The following is a 17,415-nucleotide window of genomic DNA, read 5'->3' as shown; positions in this document are numbered from 1 at the left end:
TTAAAAAATTTTTTGAAATATTTTGTTGTTTCTAGGTAAAGCGATTTATCATTCAATAAAATGATAAAACTTACTTGCTAATTAAGATAAGCAAGGAATGTTGGAGAGATACCTGTATGGTAGAGCACTTGCTTAGCACCTTGAAGCCCTGGGTTTGACAATCCATACTGCCTCCCCCAAATAAAGATAAACTAGAGAGTTCTAATAATGACAAAATCGTTCCCTTTTAAAATATAAAAGGCAAAAATGTTCACACAAAAGAATGATTTGGACACATAAGGAGGAAATTTGAATAAAAACATCAATACTCTCTTCTATTTCCTAAAAAAAAGCTTATGTATTAACTATACATAATGTAATACAATACAGTCTAGCATATATAACTACAGGTATTACGCTAAAGTATCCAAAAGCACTCAAAATGCACTGTCAAAACAGCATTTCCTTCATGGCTGCATGCTGGGTGAGCTCATATAACACTTTGGGGATAAGGGGAGCATGATGATCCAGAGACACACCCTCATCTCTGTAGCCACAGCACAATAATCACCCTGAAGGACACCTTTAGCTGTTAAATTCAGGTTCAGTTAGAGAAGCTGGAACAAAATTCCACAATGGTGAATATATACTCATATATGAACACAAGATAAATGGTTTCTCTGTTTGAACCTTAGATTCAAATATTATCGTATTTTGTTGTCCTTTAATAAATGAGGCTGTAATTCTATGAACTTGTGCAGGTGATATGACCTGATGATGAAGATATCAGAGAATTTTCAGCCTATAAACATTTTTTTTTAAAAAAAAAATGAGCTCTCATGGTTCCCAAAACAGAGGTATATAAAGAGGCTAATAGGATTATTTGATAATGTTAATATGAGAGAACACTGAATTGGAAAAGAAAGAGCTCGCCATTCGAAGATAAAAAACATGGATGTATATTATGATAGCATCGATTATTAGATTTTTGTGGCTCTGGGCAAACTCTCAAATAACCTGAATTTCAATTTCCTTCTTTCTATAATTACCAAGGTTAAATATTAAAATCAAGTAAATCATGAAATAATGCATGTAAAAGACCTTTTATGTCAAGTATTATAAAATAGAGTAACTTGAATATGGATATATAGCATATATTTCATTCCAGCCCCTGGACCTTGTCATATGCTGGGCTATTTAGGCCTTGGTGCTTCTGGGTCTTACCACTGCCCCAATATCCATACTCCTCACCTGGGCAACTTTCTCTCAGCCTTCAGATCCTACTCATTCACAAATGCCTTCCCAGATTCTTCACAAAAATCTCAGTCCAGTTCAGATGGTTTTATTATATTAATTTATATGATATTAATTTTATTATATTAATTTCTTAAAATTGTCCACAGAGAGACTTAGGAAATGCATCATTATTTTCATTTGTGTCAATATTGACTGATGTTTGATACCCTATTCAACAAAGCTGCTTTTCCTCTAATTTTTTTATATAGCTGAAGTCTTCTTCTTCTTTTTTTTTTTTTTTTTTTTTTTTAAGGTTTCAGCTCAGTTGTCACCTTCTCAAGGACATCTTCTAAATCATTGTAACTAAAATATCAATCTCCATCACTTTGTGTCTTTTCCTTCATAACACTTGCCACGATCTGACAGGGCATTTTCAGTATCTTTGTTCAAAGGGTAGCTAAAAGTAACAAAATGTTAATCCAATGTAGAACTTTGTTTTCATTTATAATTATATCCTCTGAGGTAGAACAATGCCTGGGAAATAATAGGGACTTAGTAAATTTTGATTAAATGTAATGTTTTATATATTTGCATTTTTTGTAGGATTCATTACAGATACATACTGATATATCCAATCCTTCACATTCCTGTAATAAGTTCTAATTTTTTAAGATTGAGTAGGAGACCATAATTAGTAAATATTTAATACTGGGGTTTTATACCAGTAAATTATACAGGTCTACATCAGAATAGAACCTTTGACCTTGACCTCACTGCCACAGGGCATCAAAAACAACTCATTGCAGTAATATCAGCAGAAAGGATTAAAACAAGAAAAAAAAATGGATCTAATGTTAAAATGTGAACTTATGATAGTAATACAGAGTGAGATATTTAAAATGTTTTGTCCTATTAAAGCATTATAAAGCAAATTCCTTTTGATGAGAAACACTTGTAGACTTCATGACAAACACTGCAAATAGCATCTTAATTTTAACTTAATACATTATCTGAACTTTTATAATGACATGATTTTTATAGTGACTTGCCATGAAAATCACTGTGGTTTAAAATGAATCAAAATGTGTACAGAGTTGCTTTTTTTTTCTAATAAAGACATGAAATTTCATGAAGTGAAAACAATTTTACCTCTCACAATAAGTTGAGCAAAATTGGACACACCAGAACCTCGTTCTGACTGAGTCACACAGCGATACAAATCCTGATCAGTTTTTGTCACTTCTTGCAATCTAAAGGAAGCAGCAAATCTTCTGTGATTGATGTTCTTAGTCTGGGCTACAGGTATATCTTCTCCATTTCGTCTCTGCAAACAAAAACCAATCTTTAAAAACAGGTTCTTCACCTTTCTATAAATCCAAAGCATCTTAGCAAGCAGTATCTATGATAAATTATTCTTGCTGCTAAATTAGAAGGAAAATGTCTTTGTGGATCCATAAATTTTTACCATTGTCATTGAATCGGGAAATGGATATAAATACTGGTATTCTTTAAAGGGTTTAAGCATGACATGATGTTAGTAACTATCTTAGATTTCCATAAAGTTGCTATTTATGAATTAACAAGAGTTAATGACTCCAGTAAAAGTCACTCACTATCCCCATCCTCCCAAAGGGTATGTACCACCTTCTTTTAACCTTTATAATACACTGCATGTGCTGTTCTCTTTGTTTCAATAGGAGATCAGGATGCATCTCTTCATTCCAAACAGGAAACATGTATTTACCACAGAATGACAATTATGACTGATGAATAATTTAGAGTCAACACAAAATCTCTCTTCTTTGCAAACTCCTATCTCTTTGGCATTAATGACAACCAATTTATACATTTTCCAGAAGTAATCGAAAGAGCCTAAATGTTAAAAGCATGCCTGTCAACTCTCAAAATGAAAACCTGGAAAACATATTTATGATATCAGGATACCTAACACAAGACAAGTAAGCATAAACTATATAGGGAATGATTGCAATTTTCAAGTATAATAAAATTTAAAACTTCTATATGTTGAAAGACATTATAAATAGAGTGGGACAAAAAGCAAGCCATGAATTGTGATAAGATATTTGTCAAAGGAATAACCATCAAAAGATAAACAGCCAGGATATGTAAAGATCTTCTATAGTTCAATAAGAAAAAAGATAAACAACCCAATCAAAAAATGGACAGGCTATAAAAAGAGAAAATGTGTATGTCTAATACCCATGTAAGGAGATCATAAATCTGAATTTTAAACGTTCTATATGTCAAAGACAGATGAAATGAAACAAAAAGCCATAATTTTTCTTGGAAAGAAATGGGTCATGACTTTCAACCTCATTTCCTGTCTGGGAAATGCTAAATATCCTTGGTACCCTTTTATAACACTTGAAATATCATTTCAGAGGACTAGATATGGGAAACAAAAACCAATAAATTACAGGTCACAGCTTAAACTGTTGGAATGATTTTAGAAAATGATTTGTTATTCAGAAAAGTTGAAAATGTAAAAATTTCAGCACTCACAATTCCACTTCCAGATTTCTGCATTTAAATCATTCTTCTGAATGTGACCAAGGAGATATATACAGGAATGTTGAACTCAGCATCATTTTTAAGAGTTCAATGTGGGAAAGATCTAAATATTTATGCATTTTACTCATCCAAAAAAGTAGCAGTTGAACTAAGCAAACTAGGACCAATTATGTGCTGGTAAAATATGGAACATCTAATTCTTCAAACAAAAATATAAAGTTATGATTTGTAGCATTTGCCAGTTTCTGGGGTGCAAATATTCCCACATGGCAAAGTTCAATCTTTCAATGTGATGTCATTTGTCTCTCAATATTTCTGAAAATTAACAATTCTCTGGTGCTCACTGGCTCCAACATCTCACTGAGTAGTACTATTATAAATTGTGTATGAATCTCAAAATATTCCTTGAAAAAGAGGTATAAGACACATATACAAGATGTGCAGGCTTATTAAATTAGGGTGGAGGGTATATTAATAACCATTTTAAAAATGTTTTCTTTGATGATTTTGTATGTTATAAAGATGGCAGTGTACTGCTTTAATGATTTTCTTGTTCTTGTTTTGTTTATTTGCAATGTTGGGAATCAAAACCAGGGTCCAGTAATAATTTTCTAAATCCTAAAATGCACTTTACATAAAATATTTCTCCATATCTGATATTATACATGTGCATATTATACATTATACATTTTCAACTGTGATAAAATGTATAACTTCTATATTTCTATATGTGTACATTTGTATGCATACACATACATATATACCTAAGGAAACAAAGTCCCAATTGTGATTGTACCTGTTTTTTATATACTGGGTGTTTTCTTGAGTCTTCTCTTTACCCACCCATTCCATGAATTTTTTTAACAATAACTCCTACTCATCCCTCTGAATAATAAGAAAAAAGCAGCTTATGTTCAAAAGCCATGAAATACAAATCCATAAATCAGCCTAAATTCTCTTTCCTCACAAACCACATTAAAAAAAAATCATTACACATGCAAATCTCAGACTGTATTTTTCTTCCATAGCTCATCATCTCTGTACAATCTTTCTAATAGCAAGGTAGACCACAACGTGGCATTCTGGCCTCTTCTATACACCCTCGTCTAGACTTCCTCATGTGTCCCTCTAGCTGTGCCCTCGCCCTCAATTACCTTTAGTTCTGTTGCTTATTATTATGTTTTTTTTTTCATTTCTGCCAGCCAAGCCAACTCCTGCTGCCTGTTCTGCCCACTGGGTTCCTCTGCAGATGTACAAACCTACCTAAGCCTTTAAACACTATGCCTTTTTAAGTCCCTTCTACTCTTTCTGAGGTTGGTTTCAAATTTGCAATCCTTCTTCCTCAGGCTCCAAAATAACTGGGGTTACAGGGTAGGCTACTAAGACCAACTAGTACTCCATCTTTTTACCTTAATCGGCATTCCTTTCACAATACTAATCCCAGTGGTGAGCACCTTTTCTTTGAGTACTTAACCCCTCAATCAGAGAGAACTACCATTATCCCAGTTTCTAACTTGCAGAGCCCTCTTCCATACTCTCACCCAACTACCTCTCAACTTCTAGAATTCTCAGCAAGCCCAATTATCATACCCATCACGGTGAATGTTCACAGACCCAATTACCTTCCCACCACAGTCCTGTGGAAATTCTCAATGGTTTTCAAATTCACCCCAACATAGCTTACAGCACTACCTTATAACATCCAGGTTCTTATGCTGCCACATTCCTTCCGAATCACAATTGCCCATGTTATTTCTTTGCTCCAAATGTTCAGTCCTCTATACTATTAGTGAGACCTCACTTTCTGTCCCTTCACTTTATAACCAGCAATTTCACTATACCCAAAATTGTTTCTTTTAACTCTCTCTTGCAAACTAATGGCTAACATTGGAGTTGTGCTATTTCTTTATTACTGAATTTGGATGATTTTTTTCATTTGCTCTTATAAAAAAAATTGTTGTCCCCAGAAATTAGCATCTCTTAGACATTTCTATTTGATTTCCACAGTGACATCAATTTTGGTGTGGCTCTGTCTTCTCTGCCTCCATGTCCTATTTTAATCAGGTTGTACAGACTCTTCTCTTTCTTGCCCTGATGGCCGTGTCATTGATATTGGCTCAAGATACCCACCAAAATTATGATAGAAACTATTAATGGTCCTTGGTATCTTGAATTTTTAATATTATTTTCTATGTTTCTTTTTGTCACTTGTATACTGAAATCTTGGAAGGCAGGAGTTCAGGTTTCACTTACACATATTTTCTCATTATCATTATTTAGAAGGTACTCAAATACTTTATGAAAATGAACTAAATTCACTGAACATTTTAGTGAAAAGAATCATGTAAATCCTCCAACTTTTATAAGTTATTATCTTATAATATTTCCTAGAAATATCTCTTAAACTCCATTTAAGACTTAGAGGATTTCTTCAAATAAAATAATTATAAAATTTATTATAGTCATGATATTATGATTATCTTCAATAATCACTTATATAAGCACATCCTTATACCTGAAATTATGTGAGCTATTATTTTAGTTTGACCCTTCTCTCTCATATATACCTCATGTCATAGTAAATGTTCATTTAAAGAAGAAACTATCTGGGTTCATAATGATTACAAGTGAGATATACAGCCTGTAAATAGCAGAACAAAATATCAAAGCCAGGACTGATGACTCTAAATCTGGCAGTATTTCCTCTAAAATAATTCAAAGCTGACTCTTTCCCTTTTATCATAGGTCCAGTTCAATGAATTGATTGTTTGCTGCTAAGACATGACCAATGCATTGTTCTGAGAAATTATAATCTACTATGTTATGCATTGCTTTATTTACATAGCTTCCAGTAATATATTACATTTAAATATGGCCTATGATAGCATATACATTCTAGAAAAGCTTAAAAGCAGAGGTTGAGGCTTCTCTAAATTAAAAAAAAAAAAATTCCATGCATGAACAGCAGCATCAATCTGTGCCGTGAGCTCCAGCCGGCTATCCCCAAGGACATTCCCTACAGATTTTGGACTTTACCAGACAACCCCTACAATCATATAAACCAATTTCTTACAATAAATTTGCTTTACTTGCTTGAACACTGATCACTGAAAGAGATAATTTCAGTACCAGAACTTGTTCTGGAGAAACACATTTTTAAGGCTGAGCATTCTGATTTGGTTCTGGATTTTCTGGAATTTATTCTTTAATCTTATTAGACTTAAAAGCATTGCATATTTTGATAGAGATATAGAAAAGACTGCTGCTCCATAATATGATATGGCAACAGAGATGCACACTACCACCATCAGGTACACTCTTGGTCAAATTTATTGCACTAAGAAAAAAGGGAAAAATCAACCATATGAGTTTAGAATTATAAAAATACACAATTCACAGTAAAAGGGAAGGTGAGTAGAAAAAAAAGAGCAATGTAATTAATCATTAGGTCTTGAGGATTTGTAAAGTTGGCAGTTTTGAGTCTTTCTGATTGTAGTACATTAAATAGACAGATAATAAGAGGGAGTAGTGACAAAGAATGTCCAGACAAAAGTGAGGATTGTGGGGCGGGCGGGCGGGTAAAGGGGTAAAACTCAGAAAGGAAGTGGCCGTAATTTTTGTGAAACTTTTTTTTTTTTTTTTTGGTAGTGCTAGGGATTTAACCCAGGTCCTTGCATATGCTAAGCAAGTGTTCTACCACTGAGTTATACCCCCAGCCCTGCCATATTTTTTAAAAAATAACTAAAATCTATAAAATTAGGCAAGTTAGTATGAAAGACAACAATAGAAATGAAAAAACTCATTTTAGAAATTATGATTATGATTGAGTAGATTGAATTCAACAGTTGATTCCTTAAGCAAATCAGAGTATGAAATAAGATAATTTGAGTTTAAGAATATGGAGAATAAAAGCAATTTGAGAGTAAGTGACCAATAATGATATTATAAAAAGAAAATCACAAGATGAGCAGACTGTCTTCAGAAGCAAAGGAACACAAAGATAATAAAAGTTATCATAAAAAGTTTCTACACTAAAAAAGTTTATTTACAATATAATTAAAGAATATTACACTCACCCAAGAATAGTAACCCACAGTGATCCACAGTATTAGAAATTCTGATAAAATTAGAAAGTTTACATGAGTAGAAAAGAATAATTTCATGTCTAGAAAAAAAATTATGATCTAAAAGAAAAAAATTGGACTCTGTCAGCAAGCCTTAATAACAAAAGAAAATATGAGGAATGAATGTAAGGAAATGAATGTAAGGAAAGACAATGTGAAAGAGTAGGGTGATTATGCATAATCACCCTAAGTATCATAGGTGCAGGTAGCCAGTTTTCAACCTGTAAGAACAGAAGCAATACTACTCCCACCAGTAGTCCTCAGCTGCAGTATATACAACATTTTTATCAGCACATGGAACACTATTAGGTTAGATAAGATGAGGAACCACAAAACAAATCTCATCAAATTTTTAAAAACTGAAATTCAACTAAAATTCAAATAAACCAGCAATCAATGGATCAATGAGGAAATTGAGAAAGACACTAAATTTTTTTGAGATAAATGATAATCAAAATGCAACAAACCAAAATCTGCAGGATACAGGAAAAAAGCCACACACACACACACACACACACACACACACACACACACAAAACAAGGTGGAGATAAAATTTTGAAGCAATCAAAGTGTATGTCAAAAAATAAAACAAAATAAAATCTCAAGTAAACAATCTCCAGATGCTTCACAAGAAGAGCAAAACCATGAGCAGACCAAACTCAAATATTAGTAGAAGGAAAGAAAAAAAAAAAAAAAGATGGTAGCAAAAATAGATCAAATAGAGACAAACATATAGTTGGTTTTTCAAAAAGATAAACAAAATTATTAACCCTTAGGTCAAATGTGAAAAAGAAGACATGTTAACTGACACCAAGGAATTACAAAGAACCATTAGATATTATGAATAATATGCCAACAGATTTGATAATCTAGAATAAATGAGCCAATTCCTGGGTTCATTCACATTACCAAAATTGAATCATGAAGAAATAGAAAACGTGAACAGACCAAAAATGATTAATGATATTGAATCAGTAATAAAGTCTCTTTTCAAAAAAAAGCCCAGGACCAGATGGCTTCACTGCTGAATTCAACAAAACAATTAAAGAAGAACTAATACCAATTCTTCTCATATAATTCCAAACAAATTGAAGAGGAGGGAATTTTTCCAAACTCATTCTTCAAATAAGTACTTCCCTGATATCAGAACCAGGAAAGTGTAAGACAAGAAATAAAAGCAACAGACCAATAACCCTGAATAATGTAAATGAGAAAAAAAAAATCATCAACAAAGGATTAACAAGTGGAATCTTACAGCACATCAAGAAGACTTGTTAGCATAATGAAGTGAGATTCATCCCAGGCATGATAAGATGGTGTATCATACAAAAATCAGTAAACATGAAAGACATTTAACAGAATGAATGAAAAAAAAACTGTATGGCCATCTAAATAGGTGCAGAATTATGCATTTGCTAAAATTCAATATCCATTCTTAATAAAGCGCAACAATTAAATACAGAAAAAACATAACCCAACATTAACAAGACAACTGCCAACATCATATTCAAAGAAGGAAAGTTGAAATTTTCCTTTAAGATCTGGAATAAACCAAAGATGCTCACTTGCAACCCCTTTTATTTACCACAGCATTGAAAGTTCCAGCCAGAGCAATCAGGCAAGAGAAAGAAATAAAGGGCAAGGAAATCAAAAAGAAGGAATTAAAATCATATAGTACCCCAATGAAGGTATACAATTAGCCAATAGATAGAAGAAAAGTTCAACATTACTAATCATCAGAGAAATGTAAATCAAAACCAGAAAAGGTATCACCTCATGCTAGTTAGGATTAGCAAAAGGTAAACACTGGCCAAAAATTAGAGAAAAAAAAAAAAACAAAAAGGAGCCTTATCTACTGTTGATGGCAATATAAATTAACACAGCTATTATGGAAAAATGTATGGAGCTCTCCCCAAAATTAAAAATAATCTACCATATAATCTAGCAATCCCCCTTCTAGCATATAGTCAAAGAAAATGAAATCAATATGCCAAAGAGACATCTGTGCTCCCATGTTTATTGCAGAATTATAGCATCAACCAAGAAATGAAATAAACCTAAGTGCAAGTCAATGGATAAACAGGTCAAGAAAGCATAGCACTCATGCACAATGGAATACTCCTCTGTCATTTAAAAGGATGAAAATCCTTTTATTTGTGACAACATGTATGGAACTGGAAGACATCACATTAAGTGAAATAAGCCAAGAACAGAAAGATAAGAAAACTCAGAAGACTCATTAGCATGATCAAGTGAGATTCATCCCAGGCATGATAAGATAGTGTGTCATACAAAAAATCAATAAACATAAAAGACATTAACAGAATAAATGAAAAGACTAAATGAACGAAGAATCTAAATAAGTGCAGAATTAAACATTTGCTAAAAAAAAAAAAAAAAAAATAGCCTCATAGAAGTTGGGAGAACAAGAGTAGTTAGTTATCATAGGCTGGGGACAGAACAGGGGAAGGAGTAAGAAATATTGGTCAACAACCGGTAATAAGTTACAGTTAGGAGATATTAGTCTGGTGTTACATTGCCCAACAGGATGACTATATCTACTAATATTGGATTGTGTATTTCAAAAAATCCAGAAAAAAGGATTTTGAATGTTTTCACCTTAAAATAATGTTAAATCTATAGAAGATAGATATGCTTCCCCTATTTGAACTTTATACAATGTAGATATGTATCAAACATCACACGGTTCCCCATAAATATGTACAACTATTTTTGGTCAATTAAAAATAAAAATATACAAGATAAAAAATAAAATGTGGTACATACATGCAAGGAAATATTATTCAAATTTAACAAGGATGGAAATCCTGTCATAGGTTATAACACAGATGATTCTGAAAGAGAGAATACTAAATTAAACGATCCAGCCTTAAAAAGACATGTGATGTCTGATTCCACTTACATGAAATACCCAAAGAAGTCAAATTCATATAAAAATAGATTATAATGGCAGTTCCCAAGGAAGAAAGAAAGGAGAAATGGACTGCTTCTTCAAAGGAGAGAGTCTTAATTTTAAAGGTTAAAAAAGGCTAGGAGATTAATGGCACAACAATGTGAATATACTTAACACTACTGAACTACATACATGGTTAGGATTACAAAGTTTATATTTTTTTCTTAATTTAAAATAATAAAATTTTAAAACTAAAAAGGAAAACAAAGAAAATGAATTTCAGAAATGCAAATATTACTGGGAAGACGTGACATATGGATAATACTACACATTAAATATTGTTACATTTAGAACTTGGAATAAATAAGGGCTAAAGAAGAGAGTACATGATGTATATGTATGTATCTGTATTTTACAATGGAGCTTTAGGTATTCCAAATAATATGAGATAAAACAAATGAGTAATTATAAGATGTTCTAAACCTATCTTCCTTGTGCTTATTAACAGCCAAGAACATCAAAGCAGAAAAAAAAAAGTTATAACAGAGAAGTTATAAAACATAAAAAATTAAGTGAAAAATCTGTAAGTTTGAATTTGAAATATCAATATGAATGCTTCAGGCATTTTTATCTTTTAGTGTATGTGTATATACGTCTGATCTGTATTCAGTGAAAGTTTCTGTCTTGCAATACATTTTCTCACTAAAGCAAACCAAGGCACCATGAAAAAAGACTGATTTAGATCTAGAAGGGACAAGAGAACACTCAAAAACCAGGTAGCAGGAAAACTCTCAAAGACTACCAAAGTAATGTCTAAGGAACTCAGGAGCGACGGTGAAAAACCCCAGTGGCCAAAAATGGGATAACTTGAGTTTTAAGATTTGTATTTAATATTAAATACATCACATTGACTTGAAGTCCATTAAATATGTTTAAACTCACAAGTTCATAATGATTTTAAAGAAAAAAAATCAGTCATTTTTGGAGACTGATAGAGAACCAATGCATATTGAAAACTGGTAAATAAAGATTGGCTTGTTTATCTTTTTGTCCTTAGTGAACTGTACAGGTGACCTCATAGTAGATAAGGAGGACTACATAGACTAAACAAATAAAAAAGAAATGATACAAAAAGAAAAATACTATATCATACTTTTCAACACCCAGAAAAGAAAATTTGCATTAAACATCAGCAGCTGCCAAGATCACATAAAGAAAGACAACACATTTTATACCTCCTACAAATACACCAAGTGCTACCTATACTGTTGCCAAAGGATCAAATCTGACCCTGGCTCTGGCTGCTAATTTGCAGAAAATTCAAAGGAAGAAGGGAACATGTTGATCAACAGAGGAGGACATTAGTATGCAACTAGGAAAACACAGACTATGTGAAACTAGACATCAAAAGGCCTGCGTTCCTTAACAGACAAATTGGGAGGAACAGAAAGAGATGAAGGGCAAACTGACAGATAAACAAACAATTAAAATACATTTTTAAGAATAGATAAGACTAAGCTCAATGACAAGGCATGCATATATAAAAAATCATTTTCAAGTGACTTGTAGGTGCAGGGAAAGAGCTCAGTGGCTGGACACAGATACATGGGAGGAACCTCAAGAATGGCAGGCAAAGTTTCTTTCTTGACTGGTGCGGCCTTTGCCTCATTAAAATTCATTGAGCCATAACAGTCTTTATATTGGGACGATTTTCAATATCTATATTTTATTGCACAATAAAATGGTTTTATAAATATTCTATCTATTTATTGTCAAAGCCCCATGCTCTAATGCAGATCACAGGAGCTAACTGAGAAGGTCCTAAAAAGCACCGAACTGGATGCATCCAGAAAACACACTGGGCAGTTTTACCAACAGTGAGCACACATTTCATGTACACAGAGAGCAGTAACTTGGTCAGCCACAGATATTAATAAGAAGTTGTCTTTGGGCTTCTATGATTGCCAGGCTTCTACAGTCATGCTCTAGGGATAGATAAGGAAGTTGAAGAAGATTCCACACAATATTCATTTATAATCAATTATGTAATATATAGATGTCACACCCAGGGTTTATACATTATTAAAGGAAAAGAATGCACTGTATCTGTAAAACATTTAGCTCCTTTACATAGAAAGCTACACAACATTAATGAAAAAGACCTTACTTTTTAGGTTTCTTACATATTCCTGATTAAATGTTCTCACGCTCATTATTACACACATACACATATCCAAAATGCCAGAAAGTAAAAGATAAACCTTATAATCCATGATACATGGTTAGAATGCTCTCTATAAACCCATGAAGGAAAAATATAATGCATGAGCAAGAATAATCCAAAGGCCCAAGGAAAAGTGGGCCTGACCAGAGTGATAGCTATTAGCTACTAAATAGAACACGGCCTCTTAAGTGGAGCAAAATTAATTGCAACCAGGATGTACATGGGAAAAGTCACTACTGCTCAACTAGAAGATAAACTGAAAAAAATTAGAATTAAATAGCATGTGAATATTAGTCTGTCAACTGAAGTCTAGAAGAGTTTAAAAAAAAATTGAGACAGCCAAAAAGGCAAGATTTGAATTCTTCTTACTCCTATTCTGTGACCACAAGGTAAACAAGAAGCCAAGGCTGAAGGCAACAAGCATTTTCAGATAAATTAATTTCCTTCAGAGATACCAAAACTACCCAGAGGCTTAACTTGGCCACAAGCTGCAAATTGTCTTAGAAAACTTTCACTAAGATTTAAGGAAGCCAAAAGGAATTGGGATATCTCATTTTTCACTCCTAAGGATCATTTATATGCAATTATGAAGGTAGAGAGAGTGAAAAGATAAACAAGAGTTCTAACAGGCAAATTAGTTCCACCCCAAGTAAATGAAAAAATAAACTGATTAGCTGTCTTTAAAAAAATATATGTCAAGAGCTTTGTAATATTTTGAACAACCAATAAAAAAATACAAAAAAAAAATTAAAAAATTAAAAATTAAACCAAGGAAATGCAGTAAACTGTCTTTTTATTTTACTCTCATATCATCTCAGATTCTGTCAAGTGGTCCCAGCCAGAACTAAAACTATTTGTCTTCTTTAATTTTTCCCTCTCTTTTTCTATTCACAGGTTTTCTAATTCGACTGACATTGTCCAGTCAGAGGCTTTCATTACTTGATGTCACTATGCCCAACAGTAGCCACTTCTTCCAGGTGGCTCCCTCACAGTCTAGTCCCAGGCCTCCCACAAAACTGTTTAATTTTCATTTCTCACTGTGAGACTTCCACTTCTCCACTTATATTTCCATCCCACTCCACACACCTGTGTGCATGCCTGTGCCTTTTGTCTTCCAATTCTGCAATAATAACAAGGCCCACTTAGTCTCTTCCTACATAGATGCTATGTGTATTTCAGTCTAGATTAAGTTTTCTCCAATGATTTCACCAATTCCTGCAGTCTATGGGGCTTGGGACTCATCTCTGAAATAGTATAGCCCTTGATTCTAAGCAATAAATCCCTACTCAGTTATAGAATCATCCCTTGAGGCTGAAAGGATCATGTAAAGCATTCAGCTTCAGGCTTGACTGTCCTTCAAATCTCCAGCATGTGCTTGTCCAGATTATGCTTGGATACTTCTGCTGATTGTAATTTCACTACCTCCTGGAGAAGCTGATGCCAGCTTTGAGCAGCTCTACAGTTACAAATGTCTTCCTTAAAATCAGCTTATGTGTCTGAATGTAGAGCTTCAAACCCCAAGTCATTATTGTAGTTGAGGATCTATTAAAGAGCAAATGACAACCCCCCTTGTCTCTTCCCTACATTCTAAAATTTTAAGAAATTTATCTAGTCTTCTACAAATTTCAAAATGTATTCATGCAAAGTCCTTTTAGTCATTCTGACATCACTCCTTCATGATTATTCCCTGTCCTGGTAATTATATACTACCTCATTATTCTAATATTGCAGAAGTTTGTCAGTCACTCTTAAAGCAAATTACACAGGCAATGTGAGAATTTTGGAAAGCCTTGACCATAGGAAACTTTGTGATATATTACATTTTTCTTTTTGTTTTTTTTTCCTCATGATACCTAATGTGGAGCTGATTACATATTAACATGTCTAATCAAGCAGACTTTGAAAAATTCTTCTCAAATTAGTTTTCAATGAATTGCCTACTATATTTTGGAGTTTCTAGACATAGATGAATTTCTTCAGAAAAGCTTCCTTCACGATAATAAGTGTAAATTTTTCAGATGTTTTCTTTAAAAGATATAGTACCAGGGAGAGAAAAATCTCTCATGGAGATTAAATAAGCTACAAACATCTGAGTACTTCACATATAAGTATAGATATACACTCTGATGAATGGAACCATCATAAAATGTGTTGTAGGAAATAACAATGTAACATTTGAAATAGGGTGGCCATACATTTCAGCAGGTGAAACTTTGTACTTTCAAATTAACTAAGTCTTGTAAAATTATACTTCAGAATTTCCATTATGTTATACTATCCATATATAATATAAGGAACAAAGCTATAATATTTCTCTGGATAGATGAAATTATGGACATAAGTTTCAGATCAACCATTTTTATTGACCTTAGCTAGCAACAGTTGGTACTCCAAGAGGTTGGCCTCTCTGGTTGTTTGTTAGAGCAATTTTCATCTCGTTTTCCTAATTTCACTCTCCAATTATTACTCTCAAGCCATTGCTTAAATTATCTGTGGCTCCATAAGGAATGACATTTCCTTTGGCTGAGAAACCAGCTGTATTACACTACATTAGCAGTGATGAGTCTCACCAAGGGCAAAGCTGTGGCTGACTTTTCTATTTTGGCAGGCCCACTGAGGAGGCACTACGCCAACACCTGAGGCGACTCCTGACAGATTGGCCCAATTGCCACGGCTTTGATGGCAATCTGCATAGGATTACCAGTCACACATTAAATAGCCTCATTTCAATTCACCAAAACAAACGGTGCCACCAAATCTACCCACACAATTTGCTACTTTCAATAACTCCACGTTTGCATTTCTTTGCTCAATTCAATGACGCATGTCTGCCAAGCTCTGTGATGATGGATGGAGTCATTAGCATTTTAGTTTCTACACTGAACCTGAAGCCAGAGCATATGGTCTGACAGATGTTCCAGCAATGGGTTCTATTTGATTTGCCACGTAGGTGTCCACCTATACTGGACCTTCTTGAAAGAATACTACTTTAAAAGTTACAGTATAACTCATTTCAAACCTCTCCCATCCTCAGGTGACAAGAGGTTTTTAGATCAGAACATGCTTTCTTCTATATTTCAGTGAACACTTCCAATTACAAATTACCTCTTGACTTAATTAAATCACTTCAAATAGGCAAGATGGACAAAATGCAGGGGATTTTTATGGGCTATTGCCATCTATGGCTTGATTAGTACTATCAGTAAGTTGAATATTTAACTATATTCACTTTTTTCTCTTCATGATATTTTTTAGGTAAAATGTATATACAGTGAATTGGGCAGATCTTAACCTTTGACATATGCATGCATATCCATAGACCCAATTCCCCAAACAAAACATGACTTTTACATTAACCCAGAATGTTCTCCCTGCAGACTTTTAGCCTAATCGTAATCTCCTACAGGCAAACATTCTTTAAATTTCTAGTTATGCTTTTCTGAAAATTCGTACAAATGGAATCATTCCATCCACACTCTATTGTGTCTGCTTTCTGATAACATGTAGCCAAGCCTCATGCATGCTGTTATAATGTGTCAGCAGTTCATTCTCTTTTTATTGCTGATCAGCATGCCATTTCTTGAATAAGTCACAAATGGTTTATCAACTTTATTATTAATAGACATTGGCATTTTTATAATTACTAGTTATTCTGATTAAGACTATTATGCATATTCTTGTACAAATATTTTTGTGGGGATATCTCAATCTCTCTTGAGTAAATACTTAGGAGTGAACTATTGCACCACATTAGTGTAATGCTTATATATTCACTTTTTCCAGTGATTACTTTAACCACTATTCATATTAATAAGAGACACAATTAAAAAAAAAAAAAAAAACATGGCCAACATTTTTAACCTAAAAAATTGTATAGCCTAGTTTTATTTTTCCCATATGGAAACTATGCTATACCTCTAAGGAATATAACTGATATTTTAATATGCTGTTCTAATATATGTGATATGTAAAATTTCCTTTGTGATCTTATTTCACATAACCTGAGTTGTACCATAAGACTTGAGTTATGAACCACAAATATTCTACTATTGAGAATACCATAGGAATATAATCAAAATAGCTTACTTCTAAAACTTGGAAGAACTGAAAAATGCCTATTTATATGGAAAAACACAAACCATTATCTTGACAAAAATTTTACATATTTATGTTTAGAATACACATCACTTGGGGCTGGGGATGTGGCTCAAGCAGTAGCGCGCTCGTCTGGCATGTGTGCGGCCCGGGTTCGATCCTTAGCACCACATACAAACAGAGATGTTGTGTCTGCCGAGAACTAAAAAATAAATATTGAAAAATTCTCTCTCTCTCTTTCTCCCTCCCCCACTCTCTCTCTCTCCCACTCTCTCTTTGAAAAAAAAAAAAAGAATACACATCACTTAAT

General features: G+C 33.3%; 1 protein-coding gene across 5 annotated transcripts in view; it reads right to left on the bottom strand.

Moving 5' to 3' along the window:
• The window catches only part of Ptprk (protein tyrosine phosphatase receptor type K), a 526,982-nt gene that overhangs the window by 247,682 nt on the left and 261,885 nt on the right, over positions 1–17,415 (bottom strand). For all 5 annotated transcript variants that reach the window (XM_076858271.2, XM_076858267.2, XM_076858268.2 and 2 more), the window contains exon 6: positions 2,365–2,539. In XM_076858271.2, the coding sequence (XP_076714386.2) occupies positions 2,365–2,539 (175 nt within the window). The remainder of the gene's footprint in view (positions 1–2,364; positions 2,540–17,415) is intronic.

The sequence above is a fragment of the Callospermophilus lateralis genome, chromosome 6, assembly GCF_048772815.1.
Source record: "Callospermophilus lateralis isolate mCalLat2 chromosome 6, mCalLat2.hap1, whole genome shotgun sequence".
NCBI classification, from domain to species: Eukaryota; Metazoa; Chordata; class Mammalia; order Rodentia; family Sciuridae; genus Callospermophilus; species Callospermophilus lateralis.
This window is presented reverse-complemented; position numbering and strand designations above follow the sequence as displayed.